This window comes from Canis lupus, chromosome 9, assembly GCF_048164855.1.
Source record: "Canis lupus baileyi chromosome 9, mCanLup2.hap1, whole genome shotgun sequence".
Taxonomy (NCBI): domain Eukaryota; kingdom Metazoa; phylum Chordata; class Mammalia; order Carnivora; family Canidae; genus Canis; species Canis lupus.
Window position 1 is genome coordinate 13213003 of NC_132846.1, and position 26807 is coordinate 13239809.

Genomic DNA, 26807 nt, shown 5'->3' on the forward strand with positions numbered 1-26807 from the left:
AAAGTTTTGGCTGAAAAATCAGCTGATAGCCTTATGGGGGCTCCCTTGTATGTAGCAAGTTGTTTTTCTCCTGTTGCTCTTAAGTATTCTCTCTTTAACTTTTGGCATTTTAATTTCAATCTGTCTTGGTATAAATCTTTTTGGTTCAACTTGTTTGGAATTCTCTATGCTTCCTGGACCTGAATGTCTATTTCCTTCTCTAAGTTAAGGAAGTTTTCAACCATTATTTCTTTAAATAGCTTTTCTACCCCTTTCTCTCTCTCTCTTCTCCATCTATAATACTGATGCTATTCCTTTTGATGTTTTCCCACAGGTCTCATAAGTTTTTTTTCACTTTTTAAAATTCTCTTTTTCTTTTTGCTGTTCTATTTGGGTGAGTTCCACCGCCCTGTATTCCAGGTCACTAATCCTCTCTTCTAGTTCTTCTAGTATGTTCAACTCATCTAGTGTATTTTTTCATTCAGCTGTTGTGTTATTCAGCAATGTGAGTTCTGTTTGGTACTCTCTTATGTTTTCTATCTCTGTTGAAGTTCTTACTGTGTTCATTCATTCTTTCAAGTTCATTAAACATCATTATGACCATTACTTTGAACTCTTTATTAGGTAGATTACTTATTTCATTAAGGTCTTTTTCTGAGGTTTTGTCTTGTTCTTTAACTTGGAACATATTCCTGTGTCTCTTTGTTTTTCTCAACTCTCTGTTTTTGTTTCTATGTATTAGATGAAAGAGCTACATCTCCAAGTCTTGAAGGAATGGCCTTGTATAGGTGATGGAACTTATTGATCAACCTTGCTCTAGCTTTTGTTTTTTTTCTCAGACTCTTGTAATTATCTAAGTAGACTGATTCGTTGTTGATAGTTCCCTGCTACTGAGGGTGTGCCAAAACCTCTCAGGGTTCCAAAGGGAGGGATCTAAGACAGTGCCTAGTTTTAGGATAATTGTAAGCCAGGTCTTCAAGAATTATCTTTTAAGGTATTTAAATATCTACAATCTGTGGGTCTGCAATCATAAACCCTGCTGACTTCTAGACCCAGAGGTCTGGAGGTATCCCTGGGCAACAGTTGCTGATATGGCTTTAGATATGTGTATAAGCACCTTTCTGGGAGGTATCAGAAAGCTGTGGTGAGAACAAAGGAGGATGAAATTATTGTTTCTTCCCACCCATGTTTTTTTTGGGTACTTCCATTAGCCTCTGATGTACAGAAAAATCTAAAATCTTCCCCTCAGGTCTGAAGCTCCAGGACAAGAAAATAGGCCTGTTTTTACATGAAGACTGCAGGCGTATTGTAGTCTGGTGTTTGTGTAGTGCCCTGAGGGTGGTAGCCTGTCAAAGACTATCTCTTCAATTGTTTCAGACCTGTGGGAACCAGAAATAAACTCCCCTTAGCCACTAGAGCCAGGTATTCAAGGAGTATCCCCTGTGTGGGTTGCATGTTCCAACCGGATATGGTGGGGTGGAGTGAAGTTTGAAGACATTGGGGGAGAGTACTCAGTCAGCCCCACCATGGTGCCTGAGGGCTTATGACTGTGGTATTTGGGGCTAGGTGTTCAGCCAGCCCAGCCATGGTATAGTAGGGCATGGCCTCAGCTCCTGGGGGTGATTACTCCCACCAGAGCTAGCAGGCTAGGAAGTGATATGAAAATATCCCTGCATAGGACCAACACCAGTGAGACAGAAGCAGAATGCAAAAGTGGTGCCCATTAGTGCCTTTGCCTCAGAGAGAATCCAAACAGTTTCCTGCCTTTCTGGTAGACAGTTTAATATTAACAAATGGGTTTCCTTCACTTATGGTGTAGGTGCCTTTCAAACTGTTGCATCCCTAGGCTACTGGGCCTGTGAATGAGCCCTTAAGAGTAGATTTTATATTCCATATATCCCTGTAGTTCTCCTAGAAGGAAGTCCCATTGGTTTTCAAGGCCAAACACTTTAGGGGCTCATCTTTCCATTGCAGTTCCCAAGGATTGGGGTGTCAAAACCCCTTGCTCCTCAGGGCTAAGCTTCATATTATAAGATCCCTCTTGACTGTGGGTCATGGCATCTGAGGTGAGATTTCTTTTCAGACTGTGTCTCTGCCTATCCTCCTCTTCTCAATGTGACCCTTTTATCCTTTACTGTGGAAGTGCTGTTCAGTTAGCTGCTGGGTCCTTTCCAGATGGAATTGTTTTATATCTAGCTGTATATTTGTTGTGTTCATGACAGGAGGTAAGTTCAGGATTCATCTATACTGATATCTCACACCCTCCTCAAAGGAGATGCACTTTGAATTTAGTCCCAAAGGTGAGTTATTTTAGGAAATTATGAACCACCTACAATGATGACAAAAGCAAAAATGCATAAAATAAGCAGGATCTTGAGGGGTGAAAATAACAGTCTCAATGTAAAGGTGATAGCTCTAAATCCTGGAGTATGGGGAACTCTACCAAACAAAATCATAGAGATTTACAAGTGTAGATTCTCACCAACCCTGGGAGTCCTTGTCAGGGCCCATGGGGTCTTGAGACCTGTAGGTGCTTCCAGAAGAAGGGGCCATCTGGGCCAGTTGCATGAAAGGGATACAATGGGGGAAGGGAGAAAGAGAGGTCATAATAAATATATCAGGAAGAGAAAAAGGCATGTGCTTAGAGATACCACATTAAAGGTTAAGAAAATTCTGTGTAGTGAAAGTGGAAATATATTTCCAAGAGACAAAATTATTGCTGGGAAAAATATAATCCTCTCTCTCTCTCTCTCTCTCATCCCCCTGCCATTATGTAAAGGATCTTTCTAAGTAACCAGGGACTCTTACAAAAACAAACTGGCATTGTTAATGTCTCCTTCAAAAGTTTAAATGACTCTTCTTTTTTAAAATGAGAAATTGGATTTTATTGAGCTAAAACAAATTCCTACCCAGAAGATTAAAACTTGTTTTGAAGTGTATTGTGAAGATTACCACTGAAGACAATAGCTAAAGTTTTCATTCTATAGGTGTGTGATTGTTGTGGTGAGTTTCTAATATAATATATGGCATATAAGATCACTGTTAGCTGAATAAAACATTATCAAATGATTCTTGAATTAAAGAAGATTTTCTCCCTTTTTCTCCTAGAGAAGTTATGTATTTCAATAATTTTCTTTTGTCAAAGAAAAAATAGTCTCCTTTCTAAGTGAGAATGAAGCCAACAGTTTCAGAAATCAAGCTGAGGCTGCAGCCTTCAAACAATCTGTTTTATTTCTTTGTACATTTTAAACCATTTCAGATTTTCAAACTCAGTTAATTTATTCAACCAATTTTTATAGAGTGCCTGTCCTATGCCCTGTGCTGTGCAATGTGGTATTGATACAGCAGCAAACATAGAATAAAGTCCTGCCCTCATGAGGCTTCTAATCCACTGGGGGAAGATGGACAATACAATATAAATACCATCTTTTGGCTAGATAGAGTAAGCATGTATGAAGGAGTATAGGGATTGCAGGGTGGTGGGTGTGAATTGAATTTTTAAGCAGGAGATCAGAAAGGGACCTGAATGAGAAGATGACATTTCTGTGAAGACCTGAGGGAGGTTAGGGACTAGCTGTCATGCAAACAAGGCCAAGTGCCCTTAGAGCATAGCATGCCTACCAGCCCTGCCGGAGCAGGCCAAGATAGGATGAAGACAGGACTCAGGACTTACCATTGGCATGGAGAATGTGAACAAAAGCCTGATTGGAGTGTGTTCAAGAGAAAATAGGAACAGAATTGGACATAGAGCATATATAGAAGTGATTTTGCTATAACAGAGAAATGGGGCTTTGGCCAGAGGACAGATTAGTGTCAGTGGTGTCTGGGGATTATTTCTTCTTTTTCTTCTTCTTCTTTTTTCTCCTCACCAAGGGGAAAGCAACAGCATTTTTCTGGCTGATGTGCTTATGCTGATGAGAATAATACCGAGGAGAGGAAAACTTAATGTGGGAAAGAAGGGCAATTTACTGCTGAGGTGATAATCTTTATGTAGATAAGAGGAGGTCTGGTGCACAAGTAGGGATTGATTTTAGATAGAAATATGGAAAATTTCCACAGAAACAGGAGGGATGGAAGAGGATGTGGACCCAGATGCAAGTAGGCAGGTAGCTACGGTGAGAAGCTATGAAGTACAGTATGAATGTGCAGGTAGACCTAACAGCATGAGTTAAAAAAGAGAGAAATTACTTTTAACATTCTCAGTATACTTAATCCAGCAAAGGATGCTGGGACATGCAGTGATAATGAAATAATTGACATTTCTTAACTATTTAGGTCTTATTCTCTTTAGGGCAAGGGTATGGGATATGTCTATATGTGATTATAAAAGTGATCTTGTGTTTAATCCTGTAAGGCTGTTAGGGAATTTGACCCCTCAAATTTATCATGGATTAGCTATTTGGTTATTAGATACAATATCAGGGGGAAGTATGTGGTTGAGTAATTTTCTTCAGGCCCCAAAGAAGGTTATTGAATTTGGATCACCACATACAAAGCCAAATTTAAATAAAATATTTTAGCACACTGTGTCTTCTGTTCTGATTAAGGTATTAATTTGTAGTCTGAATCTGAAGAGGAGTGTCCCTAGTGACTTAGGCTCTAGATGCTTATAAAACAAAGTGGGAAACATACTATTAATGATAAGCAGCAAAGGAATAATACTCAACTTCAGATGAAAAGTCAATGTTTCCAACTTTATTATGTGTATTAGTCTGCTAGGATGACAGTAACAAAATACCACAGACTGGGTGGCTTGAATAACAGAAATTTACTTCTCACAGTTCTGGAGGCTGAAAATCCCAGATCAAGATGTTGGCAGGTTTGGGTTTTGGTGAGGCATCGCAGCTTGGCTTGGAGTCGTCCACCTTCTCCCTGTGACCCCACACAGTCTTTTCTCTGTGTGAATACTCTTCATCTTATAAAAACACCATTCCTATTGGATCAGGGCCTCACCCTTGGGACCTAATTTAATCTTAATTCCTTCCTTAAAGACCTTATCTCCAAATATAGTCACATTAGGGGTAAAGGATTCAAAATATGACTTGGCAGGGAGGAGGGTACTCAGTCAATAACATTATGTTAAAGGTGTACTAGAGGTACAAGTTACTAGAACCTCTTCAGCACTTATTTGGGACACTGGCCTGATGGAAACTTGATTCTCTTCTCAATGCAGTGTTCTAAAAGTCTATCAGGAGGTAGGTTCTTTATGAGCATATTTGGACTAAATACATCAGATGACTCTCTTGCCATGACAGAAAAAGAAAGATGGAAAAAGATGAGGGCTTTCACAGAAACAATGACATCTTCTACTGGCATATTGTTGGATAGCATCCAAATTCCCTAATCTGACATCCTCTACAGCCAATACCCTTCACTGTTAGACTCTCCATCCAAATGCCCCCAAAGCTCCAGCCACTGTTCTCTGAACATGCCACATCCTTTCACAACTCTAGGTCTTTGAACAGACAAGTTACTCTGCCTATAAAGATATTTACCTGCTTCTTCACCTGGCAAAATCATACTCATACTCCCAGATCTGGTTCAAATGCCATCTCTCAGGGAACCTGGGTGGCTCAGTTGGTTAAGCGTCTTGCCTTCAGCTCAGGTCATGATCCTAGAGTCCTGGGATCAAGTCCTGTGCAGGCCTCCCTGCTTGGTGGGGAGCCTGCTTCTCCTTTTCCTGCTTCCCCTGTTTGTGTTCTCTCTATCTTTTTTTCTGTCAAATAAATAAATAAAATCTTTAAAAACAAAACAAAACAAAACAAATGGCACCTCTCTCAAGCTTTTATTGCCCGTTCCTCACTTGCAGACAATTAGTTATTTTTTCAAGTCCCATCCTCCCCCCATATGCATCTCATGTGGAATACTTGTAGCTCTCTGTTGGCATCATTCCTTCCTCCACTATACTGTGGTCCCTTCTTTATCATTCTTTGTATCCACAGTCCCCGGTGCAGTCCCTGCAGTCTCAGGTGGACACCTGAGAATGGTCCAATGAACGTATGAGGAATAAATGGATGGATAGATGAATGTACAATTCATTTATTCAGCAGTTATTTACTGAGCCCCTCTCATTTTCCAGATACTGCCAAGTTGTGGGGAATACAAAATAGCAAAGGAGACAGACACAGCTTCATTATGGAGCTTGGAGTCTGGAGATGGAGACAGAAAAAAGCATAAACCAGTAAACACAAGAAGTTTAAACTGTTATTTGCTGGGAAGGAGATTAACACTGTTCCAAAAGAGAAAAAAATAAAAAATAAAAAAAAAATAAAAAATAAAATTAAAAAAAAAAAACAAAAGAGAAAAAAATAGAATGAATCTACCTTTGATAGGGTAGTCAGGGTAGGCCTCTATGAGAGAAAAAAATGTCAACTAAGAGCTGAAGGACGAGAAGAGCTTAGTAAGAGAATGTTCCAGAGAAAGAGAACAATATGTGCAAAGGAATATTTCCTGAGACAGGAAAGAGTTGTTTAAAGAACCTGAAAGTAGGCAAGGATGACAGGGGCATGGTGATTAAGCAAGAGACAAGTAGAAAAATGACATCTGAGGTAGGCAGGAACCAAACCTCTTGGGGCATGGAAGAAGTTTTGGGGTTTTTTTGTTTTGTTTTGTTTTGTTTTGTTTTGTTTTGTTTTTGCCTTGATCTGAATTCAGTATGCAACCAACTTATGTTTTATAAAAACGACTGTGTTGGGATCCCTGGGTGGCGCTGCGGTTTGGTGCCTGCCTTTGGCCTAGGGCGCGATCCTCAAGACCCGGGATCGAATCCCACGTCGGGCTCCCGGTGCATGGAGCCTGCTTCTCCCTCTGCCTGTGTCTCTGCCTCTCTCTCTCTCTGTGTGTGTGACTAACATAAATAAATAAAAATTAAAAAAAAAAGTTTAAAAAAAAAGACGACTGTGGAAACTGTAAGGGGAGATTGGAGAGGTAGGAATGGGTGAAGAGAGATGCATGTTAGAAGATAATTGTACTGCAGGGGAGAGGAGACAAAGGCTTGGACTAAGCTGGCAGGAATCAGATTGGGCAGACAGACAAGAGAGACATTCTGGAAGAGGAATCAATGGAATTTAGAGAGTAAATGTCTGTGGGAAATAAAAGGAGTTAAGGATGACTTTCAGTTTTCTGACCTGAGCAACACATGGTGCCATTTGTTTGAAAGGAGAGATATACGTACAGAAAATTCTGAGGGATGTGGTGAGAATGAGAAGAGAGAGTTCTGTTTTGAATACTTGTGCCTAAAGTAAATCTAAGTGGCAATGTCAGGTGGTTGGTTAGATATGTAAATGTGGAGCTCAGAGGAGAAGATTGGAAGCCATACCTGTATAGACTGCACTGAAAGTAATGGAAAATAGTATAAATAAAGAAAAGCAGTCCAGAATTAAGCCCTGAAGCAACAACAACCAGTGATCTCAGCTATGATTCAGAAATCAATCAATGAGCCATCTGTAAAACAGATTGGAGATGGTGGAGAAGGAAAGAGGGAGAATGATTGAGAATCCATCACATTAGGTCAGCCAAAGGGTAATACAGACCTTGAGTAGAATAAGTAAGAACTGATCTTCTTTCTGGTCCATCACTTTCTCATCTCACATCCTAATGTCAACCGTTGCTTCCAGTTTTATATGTCCAACTTGGTATTTTCACGTGTTTACTGAACATCTTGTTTTGGCTATTTCACCAGTACTCAAACCCAAAGACTCAAATCTAACTCATCTGTTTCATCCATCCATATTGCTTTTTTTATACACCTACTCCCATTGGTGGCATCATGGGGCTCTCAGTGACCAGGAAGAAACAGGTTGATCTGTCACAGGGTCTATTCTCTCATGCTCCTTTTTATTTACCTTAAAGAGTAAGTTGCCAAATTCTGTTGATAGCACATCAAGAATGTTATTTAATCAAGCTGAGCTACCATTTGTAAAATATAGTCCAAAAGTGTCCAGTATTATCATAAATGCTAATAAATAAAATCCTTTTAATCAGACATCTAATGTTACTATTTTTTTTAGAAGTGTATTTTCTTCAAATCTTCCTCCTAAAAATTCATCTTTGGACTAAGATATAGTATGAGAAAAATTTAACCGATCTGCAGAGAGATTTAGACTGGCAAAGCCATTCAACCTTAGCAGAAGGAGCTACTTTGGTTCTATTTTTATCATCACGTTTAGGAATGAATCACTGAAAGCAGAGAGAGAAATAGAGATCGATAGGAAAGACTTGGGCCATCTAACTCATCTCTTTGTTAGTCCAGGGAAGTTTCCTATGTCAAATGCCTGTGAGATATTGTGCAATAAAAGTCTTACATTGCAACATTTCAAACATTTTCATAAGGTGACTAATTATCCTCCAAGTTGCACTCAGCATTGTTCTCTAAACTCTTTTCCATGTATCTCTGTCATATGAGAGGTGTGTCCCTTTGTACACAGAAATGGCAGAGGATCTCAAAGGGATGAGGTCCAACTATTTTTTCATAGTAGTGATATCTAAATTAAGCCGATCTCACTCTCAATGACTCTTTTTGTGACCAGTGACATATACATTTGTGAGGTCATTATCCAGAACAAAGTGTGGTCCAGCTTGTTGCCTTAGGGCGGTTAAAAATATATGGGAACCTCTAGGGATCAGACATGCCTCTTGATCCCTAATGGTGGAGTTACACAATTTGAATGGGGTTTCCACTAGAATACTTGGTGTGGGATGATCTCCTCGTTATCCCTACAGCCTTGAGGAGGGGCATTGGGGAGGATTATTGCTTTTAAGTTCTTTGACTCTCAGTTACCAGTTAGTTTGGGCAAAAAAAATTCACATGAACCAACATACAGATTACAGTTTTTAACTGATTTCCGAAACTTCAATAAGAATATAGTAATTTGAGCATTTTTTTTTAAAGTTTCTCCTCCGTAGTCTAGACTGTTCAGAATTAGAAATTGTAGAAAGCAACAACAAAGGAACTCCAGAATGGTTTGAGATCTTACACTTCATAAACTGCCCATTTCATTTACAGAGTCCTGATTTGCTCTTTTAAGCAGCTGCCACTTTATACCTCTGGTTTTGTTATTTTATTTTATTTTATTTTATTTTATTTTATTTTATTTTATTTCTTCTTCTTCTTCTTCTTCTTCTTCTTCTTCTTCTTCTTCTTCTTCTTCTTCTTCTTCTTCCATGGTCAAGTCTATAAAGCCAGGGATCATGCAAAAGGCCTTGGTTGGCTCACAAAAAGTAGAAGGTCATGTCTGACTTGGCTTTTCTTAACTATTACAGAATTCTGGCAACTACCCAACAGCTGACCCAGAACTGTCTTTAACACAATATGTAATTAAATTAGAAAGAAGTAGCAGCTTTAAGGCTTATCAGAAATGTTAACGGACGTGCTTGGATTTAGTGAAGTAGGCCAAAAGAAAATAAGAGCTGCTTTGGCCTACAGTGCACAGGAACTCAGCATTTCCCCTCCCTTTACCGTGGGCAAGCATTCCTGGTCTCATCTGGTGTTCTGGGGAACCCTAAAGCCACAGGGATCATAACAGCTGCAATAAATAAAGCATCTATTCAATACATTTCCATGCCAAATATTATTCAGCATTCTTTTAGCCTTGGTTTGATAGAAAACAGCATGGTGAACTTACTACCTCTCTTTACTACAGTAAGCCCCAAGTAACTATGAAGGATATAACAATTCAACCCAACATGTAAGCAAAATCACTATTCCTTCCTTCTATTTTAAACTTAAGATGATAACACAGAGAACCCCTCAAAATGTAATCAAAGAAGTCTGTTGTCACTATTGAAGATGTATTAGAATTAGTACTCGGGTTTTTTTATTCTTCTCAGGGAAGATAATGAGAAACGTTCAGAATCTGTGTCCACGCAAATGTATGGGTTGGAGGGAGATCTTTAAAAAATAAATGTTACATATGTGGCAATATGAAGAAGAATATTATTAAGGAATTTCACAGAATTTTTATGTAAAATCTCATCATACAGTATCATGATCTCAGGGATATTTTGTGATATTTACTGAGTCTTCTGAGAGTTCATTTATTCAGGTCATATTTTAAGGAGGGACTTATAGGATTCAGATCTAAAATATAATTCTGTAATATGCCCAGCTGATCCCATTAAATCCAGCCCGAAAAGGAGCAGTATAATGATGTGAACAATTCCCATTCTTTGCGTTGTTACACCTCACTTGAAATGCATTCCTTGAGGATTAAAACAGCAATCCCTCTTTGTTTCTCTCTCCAGGCTGAGGTTCAACTCTGCTACCTGGAAGCACAAAGAGATGCTGTTGAGCAGATGTCCCTCAAGCTGTACAGCGAGCAGTACACCAGCAGCAGCAAGAGGAAAGAAGAGTTTGCTGATATGTCAAAAGTTCATTCAGTGGGAGGCAATGGGTAGGGAGCTCTTCTTTTTGTTGTTTTACTGTCACCAATCTCGATTTTTTCAATGATTCTCCCCTACCGGGTGTTCAGCAAGCATTTCCTCCTTAGTGGGCATATCAGGAGAAGCTCAGGAGAGTAGGCATCTGTGTTCTGTTCCATTTATGTGAGAATGGGAGGCTGTGGATTTTATCTGCCCTTGTCATTTACCCCAGAACTTCCTAACTCTGTTGTCATTTTTTTTTCCAAAACAGCCTTTTTTACTAGTTTCAAATTTCCGTTTTGAAGCAGAGATGGTAGGAGTGATGTGTGACTGCGGCGTGCCCATGGTGTTGGTCTTTCTTCTTTGTAAATGTTTTTTCAGTGTTTCTCCCCCTTTTTAAACTTTGCCATTTATTTCAAAGTCTATCCAAGGAATTTTAAATATCAAAACCTCACTGGAAATCTGGTAGAACATAATTTTCCTGAAAACATAGCTGTTTAATAATCCTTTAGAGACCCTGGGTTAGCCAGTTGGCTTCACATAAAGTCAATTGGAATAACAGACTAGCCCTAGAATTGTCTATCGTACGTGAAAGGACCGAACAAGTTCAGTGACCCATCAACAATTTCATTCAGCCTGAGACATATGGCTCCATTTGCCTTATACTAACTACCCATACTATTAAATAATTAACTCATACATCCAGATATTTTCAAATGACTTTAAAGTTATTTAAATATTGTGTGTGTATTTTTTCTTTTTCTGTCTTTTCTGGCTCAATTCTATTATTTTATAAATAATTACCAAAGAGTAAAAGAGTACTAATTAAATTTAATTATTTCATTATTTTAATGACTTAATAATAAGTATACTCACAAAAATGGAAACAATAATCTATTTCACTTTTATACTTGAGCCAGACTTATGATAAAGGGAAGAAATCATTCCCCCAAGTTCCATTACATGTTAATAAGCGTTATATAAACCTATGGCATGTAACTGTAGTCAAAATATTCCCTGAAAAGTCAGGAGGAAAGAAATCCTTTCATGCACTTATTTGCACTTATATTTTAAGTGCTTATAGTTACAGATATTTGGGGATAAATTAAGTACTGATTATAAATTCTGTCTTGTGATAAAACCCAGGGTCTAGGAATCCAGGGAAAGGATAAGAGTTCTAATTCTGCTTAGGAAATGGCAATGGACTTTTCAAGTTTTCAAATTTCAGATTTTCAAATCTATATAAATTTGCTGCCCTTGCTAGACTATTTTATACATAGACACATTATGAACATATCTGATTTATCTTAGATGACTCAGTAGACATTCATAAGTATTTAGAAGAAGAAAAGAGTAGCAGCAAATAACAAAGAAAAGGTTAAATCTTGGAGCAAGAACAATAAGCTGTTTTGAGGCTTTATCGTGCTTTAGTTCCTCTCAATGCCTAAATAGTCTTTGGTGTAGATGCAAGCACAAACTTTAGGTCACATTTTCATGTTTTCTAAAAGCCCCAAGGACTGAGCGGGCACCACGTGCTTCTGACCTCAGATTCCAAGGACCCAACCTGAGTACTTACTCTGGGTTCCACAAATCATAAATTTGCCCTGGGAATTGCTTAGTTAACAACAAGCATTGTTCTATAAAGTGGGAGTAGGTGAACTTGCCTGATATCCTTTGTTTATGTTCCTTGGGGTGCTGAAGGCTGTGCATTGTGCAGAAATTTAAGAGTGTGCTGAAGAAAAGGCAGCTATTTAATACTAGGGACAAAAACCATATACTCCTTTTTATTTTCTGTTTACATACAGAAAAGCATTGTTGGAGGAATGCATGTGGGTGAGGTTATCTGGGGTGTCCTGCCCCCAAGACTCCCTGCTCCCACAGTCAAATCCTTAATTCCGGAGCCTTAAGAACACAGTCTTGTAAAATTATCTGCTCCAATGATACATAAACTTCATTAACTGTTCCTTTTGTTGTGTAGAATGAGCATTGTTTCCAATAAGCAACTGTGGGAATAGTGTGGGCTTTCTAGGGTCCTCATTCCATATACAGACATCCAATCCACTAAAGAGAAAATTAAGCTGGTGATACAATTCATATATTTTTATTTCCTCCCCATGTCTACATGCATACTAGGAGTACGTGGTTGAAAAAAAATGTACAGGCTATGCCAGGGAAGATTCAGCTGTTAGGTAGAACGATGATCTTAAATTTCTAGGAAGTTTACATAACCACAATATTGCTTAGAAATGAATTTGCACCTCTCTGGCTCGATAAAAAGTTGGACATCAAGATGCTAGAACAGAGCTTATATACAACTATGAACTGTGTGTCTAACAGTCATGAATATGTGTGGTGGAAAGATTTTCCTGAATGTATGTGAGGCTGTCTGAATGCTAGTAACAGAGTTGTTTACCTATGGGAGACATTGGCACTGGCTCTACATTGCAAAGTGGGAAACCGTGGCTTTCTGGAGGGACATGCAATGCATGAATCACCGATGATTCTTTATGGGAGCAGATTGGTGCTTTTTGATTCCTGGCAATCTACATGAAAACATTTACAAATTGTTTGGTTTCTTTTGCCTGGTAAATATTCACTGAAGGCCTACTGTGTGAATGGCATGATAGTCTGAGCAGAGTTTGTCAAGAACACTTACCTTTTGTATATTTTGTAAAGTGTAACCATCTTTCTTCCTGACACGTTTTTCTATCAAGAGGTTGTCTGATTTCATTTTTTGAATTTTAAAGATGCTATTTAATTCATTAAGTAGCATCCTACTCGCTGTCAAGACTTACTGTCGATCACAAACCATGTCTTTTGTTCAGTTTATAAATGATAGAACTGGAAGGCAGAAAGGTGAGGTGACTGGCACGCCCAGGATGATTATCTAAATTGGAGCTAAGATCTCAATGCAGAGCCTTTGGTCTGAATGCAGTGGACAGTTCATCAAGTCATGCTTTGCTTTTTCTCTGAGGATTTCATTCAGACTCCTGATAACCATTTTTTCCTCTAAATCCTATGTTGTGCGTATTCCATAGTGTATGAAATTAAATTATGACATTTTTCTACTCTGGAGAAATTGAAGAGTCTTAAGGAGATTTGATTAAAGCCACAAGGAAGTTTGGGCAAGAACATTGGGAAGTAAGCTTAAGTGAAAACAAAATTGACTTAATTCATTAATTTGCCAAATATTACTAATATGAAGTGCAGAGATTAAGGGCAAAAAGGAGAGGCTCACGGTTTGGTAAAAGAAGCCAGTTTGTAGGCAGCATGGAATAAAGTGCTAAATTAGAAATCTTTTACTGGGTAGGGGCTGTGGCTCATGGAAGGCAGACCTCAATTCTGACTGCAGTGGGAAGAGTTGGAGCAACTCAGGAAAGACAGTAGAGAGAGGACTGTGGAGACCACTTTTGAAAGAATGCTTGGTTAGTGATGTTGAGCATCTTTTCATGTGTCTGTTGACCATCTGTACGTCTTCTTTGGAAATGTGTCTAGGTCCTCTGCCCATTTTTTAAATTGAATTATTTGGTTCTTTGGTGTTGTGTAAGTTCCTTATATATTTTAGATGCTAACTTTTTATTGGATAAATCATTTGCAAATATCTTCTCCTATTGAGTAGGTTGTCTTTTTTTTCTTTTTTTTTTTGATGGTTTCCTTTACTATGGTAAAGCTTTTTATTTTGATATAGTCCCAGTCGTTTATTTTTGCTTTTGTTTCCTTGCCTTAGGAGATATGTCTAGAAATTGTTGTTATGGCTGATGTCAGAGAAATACTTCCTGCCTGTGTTTTCTTCTAGGATTTTTATGGTTTCAGGTCTTACATCTAGGTCTTTAATCCATTTTGGATTCATTTTTGTGTATGCTGTTAGAAATTTGTCCAGTTTGGGGGCACCTGCGTGGTTTAGTCCGTTAAGCATCCAACTCTTGATTTTGGCTTAGATCATGAACTCAGGGTTGTGAGATCAAGCCCCACACTGGGGCTTAAGAGTCTCTTGGTATGGAGCCTGCTTAAGATTCTCTCTCTCCCTCTCCCCCTCTCCCCTCTTTCCTCCTTTCACTCTTTCTCTCTCTCTAAAAAAAAAAAAAAAAAAAAGAGTCCAGTTTTATTCTTTTGCATGTAGCTATCTGTTTATTGAAAAGACTGTCTTTTCCCCATTGTATGTTCTTGCCTGTGTTTACTGCAGCGCTATTTACAATAGCCAAGACACAGAAGCAACCTAAATATCCATTGGTAGATGAATAGATAAGGAAAATGTGGTACATGTACACAATGGAATATTACATAGTCATATTACACAGAAAAGGATGAGATAAGGCCATTTGAAACAACATGGATAGACCTAGAGGGTATTAGCTAAGGGAAATAAATCAGACTGAGATAGACAAATACCATAAGATTCCACTCATAAATAGAATCTTAAAAAATGAACAAACAAAAAAGCAGAATCAGAATGATAAATGCAGAAAACAAACTGATGGCTGACAGATGGGAGAGGGTAGGGGATAAGCAAAATGGGTGAAGGAGAGAGGGAGATATAAGCCTCCAGTTATAGAATAAATCACAAGATTTAAAAAGCAGAATGTAAGGAATATAATCAGTGATATTTGTAGTAATAGTGATGTAATGGGACAGATGACTAGCGATACTTATGGTGAACATAGCATAATGTATAAACCTGTCAAAGCACTAAGTTGTATGCCTGAAACTAATGTAACATAGTATGTCAACTATACTCAAATAAAAAAAGGGGCGGGGGAAAGAAGGCTGGGTCAGGGGAAGCGCTTTTCAATTTAATCTGAACAAGTGTTTATTGAGCACCTACAAAGACAGACCATGTAAATTCATGAAATTTACACTGACAGCAAGGAAGTGTTACAGTAAGCCAGCATTTGAAGCAGAGGGTGCTAGAGGAGCTCAGAGGAACAGGGTGGACTCCATGAGGCAAAGCTACATCTGTCATGCTCACCATACTCTGCCCTGTATCTGCTACAGTGCTTGGCATGTGCTAGATGCTCAGTGAATGAATACATAAATGAGTAGCTAAAATTGGTGTGGGGGTCAGGGAGAGGGAGCAAAGATCTGGAATCATCAGACTGCCTGCTGGTTCCATATGACTGGAAAGCAGGGTAGAAAGTTGGGTATATGTGAAAAATAAAGCTTGGGAAGAAGGTGAAGTCCAGCTCTTGAAGTTAATCATTGAATTCATGGTTGTTAACCAGGATAGTGCATCAGAATCACCTGTGGAGCCTTTAAGCTGAGAAATGCCTGCCATCCCCCACCCACACTGAAAATTCTGATTCGGGAGGCAGGCATGAGCCAAGGATATAAATATGTTCATTTGCTCTAACGTTCATTTCTGGTTGAGAATCTTTGCACTAGTGGTCTTCAAAGTGTGTTTTCTGGACCAGCAGCATCAGCATCTCCTGGGAATTTGTTAGAAATGCCAATTCTCAGTCCCACTCTGGGCTTAACTAAATTGGGAAGTCTAGAGCTGGGGACCAAGCAACCTTTGTTTAATGAGCCCTCCAAATGATTCTGATGCTTCTGTTTGAGAAACACTGCTTTTGTCAATGAAGATTTTAGTTTAGAAATTAACCGAGAAATTAACTGAGAATCCAGGAGACAGGATTGGAGACTAAAGCCAGAAAGAACTGATGACCCATCAGATGAGGGAATGAGAAAGAGAGAAAAGAACTACTCTGAAGTTCTAATTGCTAGTTCAGGGAGGAGAAAGAAAATAGGAGGATTTGGGGGGGTGCCTGGGCGACTCAGTTGGTTGAGTGTCTGCCTTCAGTTCAGGTCATAATCCTGGGGTCCTAGGATGGAGCCTTGCATTGGCTTCCTGCTCAGCGGGCTCCCTGCTTCTCTCTTTTCCCATTCCCTGCCTGTACTCTCTCTGACTCTCTCTCTCTCTCTCTCTCTTTCTCTCAAATAAATAAATAAAATCTTTAAAAAAAATGAAATAGGATTTGGATTCAAATGGCTTTTGTGTCATTTATATTGAATATTTGTTGAACAACCATTAAGTGCAGGCTGTACTACAGATGTAGAGACAATGGGACACCGTGTGTGGCAGATGTATATAAATCAGGAAGACCTTCCATAAGTGTCATGGAATATGTCTCAGAGTCAGAAATGGCAATGAGAATGCTTCCTATGGAGACAGCAGTGTATACAAACCTCTAGAACCAGTAAAGGCTGCCCAGCATGTCAGTTTTGAAACAATATTCTGGCAGTGGTGTGAAGAATAGATTGGCATGGGCAAGAGTAGGCAATGCTCATTTAAGATGCTATTCCAGTCATCCAAATAAGAAATAGGGCCTGACCTGGGACAGTAGCAATGGAAACTGAAAGTTTCTAATGGAACTGAAAGAAGGAAGTTGAAGACAGGCCTTGGACACCAAGTAGGTAGGGGGCATTAAGGGAAGGGGAGTTTAAACATGGACTTCCATGGGGCACCTGGGTGGCTAAGTGACTGAGTATCTGTCTTTGGCTTAGGTCATGATCCCAGATCGAGTCCTACATGGAGCTCCCTGTATGGAGCCTGCTTCTCCCTCTGCCTATGTCTCTGCCTCTTTCTCTGCATCTCTCACGAATAAATAAATAAAATCCGAAAAAAAAAAAAAGAATGGACTTCCATGATTCAGGCTTGTGCCCTTTGGCAAATGGACATGTCTTTCACTGAGGTGGGGAAGAAAAGGCAGTTGCAGGAGTGGGGGGAGGGAGGTTGAGTGTTTGGGTCATAGTTCTTTTGATGTCTGTGGAATATTCAAGTGGAAATGCCCAGGAAGCAGATCCGGAGCTTAGGATTTTTGGGCTCCTCAACCATCAACAAGGACAATGTGGTAACTATGGGGTAGCAGAGGCTGAGAGAGGTAGGAACTGACTCTATGGTGAACTGCTCCCCCACCGAGGTGGACATAATGTTATTTTTAAGGAATGCTTGTTTGAAAAAAGTATGGATAGTCCAAACATTTTGATTTCAGTTGGAATCTTTCCTGCTATATTATGCAAGTCTTCCAAAATAAAAATTCTGTCATTGAGAATTCTAGGTGGTACCCTGACTGGCAGGAATTTAGAGCTACAGTCACCTATTATTTTCTGTTTCAAAGCTGCAGGTAAAAGCTTCTGATCCCAGATATTAGAGTGAATTAGGACTGCTCATATAGCTTCTTAACTACACAAATCACATTTACCTTTAGGGATAGTCATGAATTCCCTGTAGTCTAATTTTTTAAAGGAGGAGAGAATGTGTACTAGATTAAAAATTAAAGATCTTAATTCAGGTTGGCACTCTTCTGCTTTTTAGCTATGTGACCTCGACTGGGACACTTAACTTCCTCAAGATGCAATATCTCTCTCTGTAAAATGGGCATAGTTATCCCAGTCTACTTCATATTCTTAAATTTAAAAAAATTATTATCAAAGTATAGTTGACATACAATGCTGTATTAGTTTCAGATGCACCACATAGTGATTCAGCAATTCTACACACTAAGCAATGCTTATCCTAGTAAGTATAGTTATCACCTGTTACCATACAATGTTATTGCAATATTATTGACCATATTCCATATGCTATACTTTTCATCTGTGACTTATTTATTTTATAAATGGGAGTTTGTACCTCTTAATTCCCTTCACCTATTTTGCCCATCCTCCTACCCTCCTAACTCCATATATACTTTGTAACCCAGAAATACAATAATTGATAAGAAAATATCCGAAATATTTATAATGTAATAGATATATAAAAATTAGTGAGTGAAATATGCATTGAGCAACTACTGTGTAGCAGGGAGTGATATGAGATGCTTAGAATAGAAAAGATACAAAAAACTTTATAGTCTAGGGAGGTATAAAGATAAACTCCGATACATCCTTATGAAACAGTGGGTAAAATTCAAGATAGAGTGTATTATGGGGATACTTAGGAGGTCTGCCTAATTAGAGAGATTTATGGGGGGAGGGAATATCTGAGCTGTTATAAAAGGTACATTGATAGAGAAAAAGTGAGAATCTCAACCACAAGACAGTAACTGTGTAGGGAGGGTGTGTGTGTGTGTGTGTGTGTGTGCGTGCACGTATGCGTATTGAGGTTTACTATAAATACTAATTTGATGTTGTTGAAGCAGAAGAGCATGGAGCTCTTTTTGACTCTGCTTCCTGAGATCAGGAGGGAATACCAAGCAAGTTCTTAGGGACTTCTGCTCCTGTGGTAAAGTTCTAGAAGATATCTCAGTCTCATTGGCCACATGCCAGGCTTTCTCTGGCTATGTGGAAATTCGAGCAATGTCTGCAGATGGAGACATAGTCAAGGTTTACGCCCTGTATCTAAGAATATATGAGTAATTCACCCCTTACCATGCAAGGTTTTGGTATAAAATTTACTCCGAAATACAAACAGATAATTCCCAAGCACAACAGATTGAAGTAAATGAACTTTTGTTTTTTTTTTTAAGATTTTATTTATTTATTTATTTATTTATTTATTTATTTATTTATTTATGAGAGACACACAGAGAGAGAGACAGAGACATAGGCTGAGTGAGAAACAGGCTCCCTGTAGGGATCCTGATGTGGGATTTGATCCCGTGACCCTGAGATCATGACCTGAGCCAAAGGCAGACACTCAACCACTGAGCTACCCAGGTGCCCCCTAAGTGAACTTTAAATAGACAAAAGTTTGGCAGGAAAGGTGAGTCCATTTTCCTTCAGAAAAAGAAGCATCTGGGACGCCTGGGTGGCTCAGTGGTTGAGCACCTGCCTTTGGCCCAGGGCGTGATCCTGGAGACCTGGGATCGAGTCCCACATCGGACTCCCTGCATGGAGCCTGCTTCTCTCTCTGCCTGTGTCTCTGCCTCTGTGTGTGTGTGTGTGACTCTCATGAATAAATAAATAAAATCTTTAAAAAAAAAAGAAAAAGAAGCATCTTTATATTTGTATGAAAAAACACATACAGATATATATAAAGCATTGCCAAAGGGAAATGATTTTGACAAATGAAGACAAATATATCACTATTTAAAATATTGTTTGATTAAAGATCAAATTTGATTCTCTAAATTAATTAAGCAATAAGATACACTGAATGGTTTTAACCACCTGAGAAGGGATATAATCACCCTGGATTTTACTGCTGCAGGGTGATCTTCAGGGTTTTCTGTTGAACAACATACCAAAAATATCTCTGTTGCAGTTAGAGGAACATAGGTGCTTGCTCATATTGTCTCGCTGGTTCTCTCTCTCACATACAAAATGACCATTTTTAATTTGTGCTCAATGGGTGTTTTTGGAATATTTAAGTATTTTGAAATAATAAAATGTTTTCTTTTTGGTATACACCAGCCGTAAAATGAAGTACCACCTCTTATTAGAGCTAATGTTGACAGTGTTCTCAAAGATAAATCACTAGGCAACCCCCCAAAAATTTCCACCATGAATTTCTACTTTCTTCCTCTGACTCTTATCCTGTCTCAATCTAATGAATAGCTGATGTTCATTTCATGTTGTTTTTGCTCCATCTTTTGTACTCTGATGTTATTAAATAGGGAGATTACAACACAGCATGCAGTTAAAAGGAGCAGAAAGTACCTGGCTACCTTCTGGATGACTGCTATTCTGGCTACTATGCAATTATTAAAATCGGTGTTTCTGGGCAACAAAAAAAGAATCTCACCAGTAGAACTGTATTCATTGGAGTCATGATATTATACCCTTTTAATGTGCAAGTACATTAAACTAATTTTAGACCTGGACAATCTTCCACTTCAGTGATCTAATGCCAACCATGCGAAGGATTCAGCAAAGGGCAAACCAGAGAGGCAGAAGCATACTCTTTGGGGAACCATTACTTCAAAGTTAACAATAAAATCAACTTACAAAGATATATATCTGTATCTCCCTTCCATCTTAATTTCTGTACTGCCTTGAAGAGTTGATGAGGCCCATTGAAAAGGCAGATAGATGCTAGCAGGGACAATGAGAGTACCAAAGACAAATCTAATCTACCTCATTGTAATGTGCAGAGCTTAACTCTTTAAAATGTATTCCTTTATTCATTCTCCCATTTTCTTCACAGAGGATTTGAGTCAACTTACAAAAATATTTACAATAAAATAAAATAAATATTTGACAGAAGTTAAGCAAAAGCAAAATATGCGTAAGAAAACAAACAAATGCTTATTCTCTGCATGTCCTCAAGAGGGGTTGTGATTTGGCTCTCAATTTTCCATACCAAAGAAAAGAAAAAAAAATCTCCTCTATCAGAAAATTCATGGTGTCCTAGGATTAAAAATAATATATATCAAGGGAAGCACAGCTTCTTTTGCCACTGAGGCCTGAGGAGTTTCTCCTGTAGTTCTTTAAGGAGAAGACAGGCATCTGTGATACTATATCCCGACAAGAGAAATGAAATTCCCAAGGCGGTTATTAAACATGGGCTGAAGAAGTGATGTCAAAGCATAATTCGGTAAGGACAGTTCTACAAGTAACTAAAACCCTGTAGTCTGAGCATAGCACTCCCTGGTCAGGGTCAGCCTTGATGGAGGAGATAAACAAAATCATTGTAGGTGGGCTCTCCATGTTAATTCTGCTAATAGGCTTTTGTTAGGAATTAGGTGGCAGAGAGTAATATCCAGACTATTTACTTCCTGCCCTAACCCTAAGAGTAAATATTCTATTACCTATTAAATCTTTGAAAACCTGTGAGACTGAGAGTGGGATGGTCCTTTTACAAAAGGTTAAGCTGCCCGACGTGAGACGTGAGTCGGGTGACCCAGTATGCCAGTAGCATGTGTAGCTCCAGTCCACTCTAACACACAGATGACAATGTAGGAAGATTTATTTTCTCTTTTTTTGATGACATCATCTCTTGTTTTGTATTGTCCCTCCATTTCTGTCAAAATCACTACTGATTCTAAATTCTTCAGAATGTTTTCCAGCTCTTTGGCTAGACTTAGTTAAAAGCATATTATCTGGAAATTTAGATAAGAGTTTGACTTCCTGACAGCCTAACAGAGTCCTCCAAATACATTCAGAAATCTACACTGATATTTCTTTTTTTTTTTAAGATTTTATTTATTATTCATGAGAGACAAAGAAAGAGAGAGAGGCAGAGACGTAGGCAGAGGGAGAAGCAGGCTCCATGCAGGGAGCCCGACATGGGACTCCATCCCAGGACTCCAGGACCATGCCCTGGGCTGAAGGCAGGTGCTAAACCACTGAGCCATCCTACACATCCCCTACACTGATATTTCTAATTGATATTTTCTAACCTTGGAGATTAGAATTTTGTTTTGCTTAATGGCTTTTGTTACAGTAACAACTGCTTATGGACAAGCAGCCCATGAGTCCATGAGAAAGTGGGGCCAGTCATTAACAAATTTGTAGGGATGGTTTTCTTTTTCTCAGGCATTTTCACATGTATGTGGGCATATATGAGAATTGAGAAAATTACTGCTGGAAAGAACTCCATATTCCTTTTTATTTATTAATGGCAAAGGCAGGCTGCTTTTCTCATGAGGAAGTCGCTCATGAATTTTCATTCAAAATAGTAAATTAGTGTCCACACTTTAATATGTTTAGAGTGGAAAGGGATTCTACATGCAACTGTGCATATCAGATTCCATGTCTAGAAAGCTAAATTTTATTCTTTAATGATATTATGATTGGGGCAGGGGCTCCTGTCCTATCTCCCTTCTGTGCTTACATGCCACATGGAGTAAAGGGTGATGGGAAATTCTGATCTGTTATTAGTATTTTACTTTAGTAAAATTCTTAAACCATATTTGTACAAGATTTTGTTACCACTCCCTTTAGTGTCTTTCTTGAAAAGCAGAGGCAAACTTCCTTGAGCAAATAATGTGAAGAGTGAACACTTAGTGAATATTTGGGGAAAGAATCAATATGCTAAAGAAGCTAGGAAAATTGGATCATTTAATAGAAGTCCCACTATAGACAAGCTGGTATTTCAGGAACCAGTCTTCTGTTTTTGGGTGTGTTGGTGTGAAACAAACCATTAAACATATAAAAGATGGAGTCTTAAGTGCTCCCAAATACATGTAACTCAGACTTAGGTAGAAAAATTGCCAGGACTTTTTAGTGTTATCTTTTCTTCAACCAATAATTGCTCTATTTTGATGATTTCTTCATCTGGTTGTCTGTTTTAATCAAAATTCCTCAGTGGGCCAAGCTGAAACCTCATATATTCACACACACCTCCCATTGATTTCACTTGGGTGAAACTTTATCTTTTAAGCAAAGTTTAAGTTGAAATGTTGAGTTAATGATGCTCACTTTAAATACCAAAGGCTGAATGCATTTATGTATTCAAACACTTAGCTAGTCAAACATAACTCCCATCAGGGTTTAGAGGAAGGATTATTTCTTAAACTATGCTAGCCTTACAAATAATGTATTGCTACCCAATCTGCAGAAAAATGATACCAAATAAGCTTGTTAGTATTTTATTTCTGTGGTGAAAAGCCCTGGAATCTTTTTGTAACCTTGAAAAGGCAAAGTAAAATGGTGGACAGGCTGTTGGGAAATATTTTTGTCAATTACCCATAGTAGCTAACCCAAATTTAGAAATATACACTAAAGAAAAAGTTGCACATTTATTTCTCCATAGCCTTCTCTCCATCTCTATTAAATTCTCTGACTATGAAATAAATACATTCATAATTCTGTACTTGTCTAACAAAAACTGACTTTGAGTTAGATGGCTGTTTCTCCTCATAACATGCATAAGCGTCTCAACATCCTAAAATGGAAATGTAAACCTATAATAGAAATGTCCAACTCTTTTATTGTGATCCCATTTAAGATCAAGTATATGGCAATTTAAAGGAGAAATACCCAAAAGAATACCATTTTGGTAATGTGTTTGCTTTATAACACTTTCCTAGAGTATATATAAGTTTGCTTTGTAATATTTTCATAGAGAATGTGACAGATTCACAGGGTCCTGAAAAGGTATGCTTTGAGATCTTTTAACATCTAACAGATTATAGGGACACCTGGGAGGCTCAGCGATTAAGTATCTGCCTTTAGCTCAGGGCATGATCCTGGAGACCCGGGATTGAGTCCCACATTGGGCTCTCTGCGTGGAGCCTGCTTCTCTCTCTGTCTGTGTCTCTGCCTCTCTCTCTCCGTGTCTTTCATGCATAAATAAATAAAATCTTAAAAAAATCTAACAGATTATATATATATCTGACTGGATGAGTTAATACAAACCAAAACACAACTAACAGAAAAAATTTTATGAGGAAAATCTCTCCAAAAGAGTAGTTCTCATGTTTATATTCCTTATGAGATTATGAGCTACTTGCTATAATTTCAGTTGCCTCTCTCTTCTAAAAAGAGAGACAAGGCCTTTGTCACCAAGAATTCAGGAAAAGAAACTTGTTCTGAATTCAGCTGATAGAATCAGCATATTCTTCAAAGGGATATAAAACTGTTAACGAGTTCTATGCTACCCTTGATAAATTCACTCATCTATGATCCTCTCTGTTTTCCTGTATAATAGTTGGCACTTTTCCTGGAAGAAACTGTCTTTCACAAAATCACTTGGAAAACACTTAGCACTACCTTTGCAGGTAATGTAAGCATAAGATTAAATAAACTACTTTCTTATCCAAGAATCTTCCTGAAATAATGAGCACACTTAATTGCATTCCTTTCAGAAGCTTTTGAAGAACCAACAAAGAAATCTAGTAATTTATTTGTGATTTGCTACAAAGTTACATATTTGATTTCACTAAATTTGTAAAGTTCTGAGGTCTTTTCAAAGCTGCGAATTACCACGTGGCCAACAATCTGAAATCAGGCACAAATGCTTAAGAAAAATGTTTCTGTCTTCAGTAGTAGGACCTTTTAAGAATTGTTGTTTGGAAAACACTGCTGTTGATTCTGGACCAATAAAGCAAAATATGAAACCAAAGCATTTACAATATCTAACAAACTCAAGCCTACATATTCTCAGCTAAAATGAAAATAGACTAGACTGAAGAAAGGGTGAGTATCTGTGTGAGGTTCCTTTGCTTTGTGGGTCTTCAGTGTAGACCCTCTGAGAAGAAATGTGAGGTGCAGTTAACTAGAAGAAAGGGGTTTTGTTCCAAGTCCCTCGCTAAGGGGAATAATAAGAGGGAATAGCTCAGTAGATATAAAGGCATGGTAAAGAGCCAGTGAAAACATGTTCTTGGTTCTGAACATTTTGCCATCCTATATATGCTTTGTTTATTTAAATCTCCTTTAATTTTCAGGGTAGAAAAAAGGAAGGTGTGAAAGGAATGGGAGGGCAACTCACATTAATGGAGAACCTACCCACGTAATTCTTTTTAAGTAAGCAAATGCACCTTTATCCTGTACTTGAAGGCAAAATCCCACCTTCAGAATGAGTGAAGCAGCCAGTCCATGTTGCACTGGCTGGGCTGATACTGGCATTTGGGGAGGAGATACTATTATCTCTGCCACATGCTGCTCTTCTGAAGTCATTCTTGCCCTACTAAATGTTTTTGGCTTCGTTATCTACATTCACTCATCATCATTCACCAGGTCCTGTGCTGAGCACTAGAGTTGCAAAGATAAATTCATCTCCCACCCTTGAATTATTTGAGCATAATCAAAATTTCTTTTCCTCATACACATATGGAAAACAGGCTCCTTTATTTTCCTTGCCGGTTGATAATTTTTATGAAACATCCTAAACACATAATTTCCTGACAAAGTAAGGGAAAACCTTGCTTTAAGATCAGAGGCCAGGAGACACTTGGGTGGCTCAGTGGTTGAGCGTCTGTCTTTGGCTCAGGTTGTGATCCCAGGGTCCTGGGATCGAGTCCTCCATGGAGCCTGCTTCTCCCTTTGCCTATGTCTCTGCCTCTCTCTATGTGTCTCTCATGAATAAATAAATAAAATCTTTTTAAAAAAAGATCAGAGGCCAGGCTCTTTAGCACAATGCTTATAGCCTCTTCTAATAAATTAACATCATCATTAAGGAACTACCTCGTGGAGTAAACGATGTTTTTCAGATTTATTTCTCTCCCTCGTTTTTTTCTAAGATGGCATCTGGGTTTACATGACCTTGCGATTCTGGGGTGTGGTGAGCTCCCCTGATTTACTGTGGCCCTAGGGTACAGATTGGCTGGGCTCATTGAAGTGGATCTTACCTTAGATATTCTGAGGTTGTCCCCTACAGAGATTCTGGCTGTGTTGTTCTCTCTTGGCTTGGTCAGGTGGTATTTCCTGCTGTCTAAGCCCCATCTCAACCCTTACTGACCGTGCCAACCCTCTAAGGTCTGGCTTCAGAAGTTCCCCTGCCCGCCCTGGGGGTCACTGTGCCTCTGTTGCCATGGCAACACCTCTGTCGAGTTCACCAGATGAACTCCCAGAAACCTCATGGGGGGTGGTGGTGAGGAGAAAGAATAGTGTCCTCATTGAGGAGATAAAAGAACAGGTAGCAAAGGGAGTGCTAACCAAAATTCTCTCTGTAACATTCCCAGTCCAGGTTATGGTGAAGACACTTAAGGCAATCTTTTCCCAGACTACCTAGCAGGAAATGGAACTGACATCCTTGTGCTTTGGACTATCCTTTCAGCCTGCCTCACATACCTCCCCTCTGGTTCTTAGTCCAAGAGGGGAAGATATACATCTTAGTATGAGTTCTTCTTGCCTCTATTTGTTTCTTATTTAAATCCACTGATATGGAAAGGATAAGCTTTTCCCTTTATTTCTCCTTTGCTTTTAATGTTCCCCAGGACCATACTTTCCTAATTTGGGGGGGGGTGTTATTTCCCCTTTCCCCTGTCTTTATGGTTAAAATGGGGGAGGTGCAGTTTCTCATTTATGCTGGAATTCCTTGCTATTCAAAGTGAGACCCGTGACCAGCAGTGTTGCCAGTTGCCAAGAATGCAGAATCCCGGGCCCCACCCTAAAATCACTGAATCAGACCTGCATTTCAACAGAATCCTCATCTCTGTCACATGCACATTAAATCTGAGAAGCTCTGCTCTAGGCCACCATAGCCTTCCAAAGCTTTTGGTCACATCCCCTATACCAAACGTCAGTTAGACATTAATTCTACACATCAGTCAATGATGATCCTTGCCCCTGGATACTTATGGTCTTAGTCAATAATCTTTATCATTATGGTAAAGCAATTAAAATAAATTAGATAGTTCTAGATCTAGTTTTCCTAAATTAGATAGTTCTAGATCTAGTTTTCCTCTATCACCAGACACACCTTAAGTTTTCTTTGGCAGATGTATTAAGATTAAATTGTAAGTTATGAAAAGTAGATGTTCATTTTTGTGGAAATCAGTCACTTAATGTATAGAGACAGGAACAAGGTAGTAATAAAATACTCACTTGATAAATCCAGATTCATACTTGAACCTGCTTGCTTCATTGGCACTGATAGGGTTTTGCTCAGTTACAGTTTGATAAGGATGTGGTTTCTTTTAGGGAGATGA

At 38.7% G+C, this 26807-nt stretch overlaps 1 protein-coding gene across 11 annotated transcripts in view; it reads left to right on the forward strand.

Moving 5' to 3' along the window:
- The window catches only part of AKAP6 (A-kinase anchoring protein 6), a 568763-nt gene that overhangs the window by 421725 nt on the left and 120231 nt on the right, over positions 1 to 26807 (forward strand). For all 11 annotated transcript variants that reach the window (XM_072838209.1, XM_072838213.1, XM_072838216.1 and 8 more), the window contains one exon: positions 10222 to 10370. In XM_072838209.1, the coding sequence (XP_072694310.1) occupies positions 10222 to 10370 (149 nt within the window). The remainder of the gene's footprint in view (positions 1 to 10221; positions 10371 to 26807) is intronic.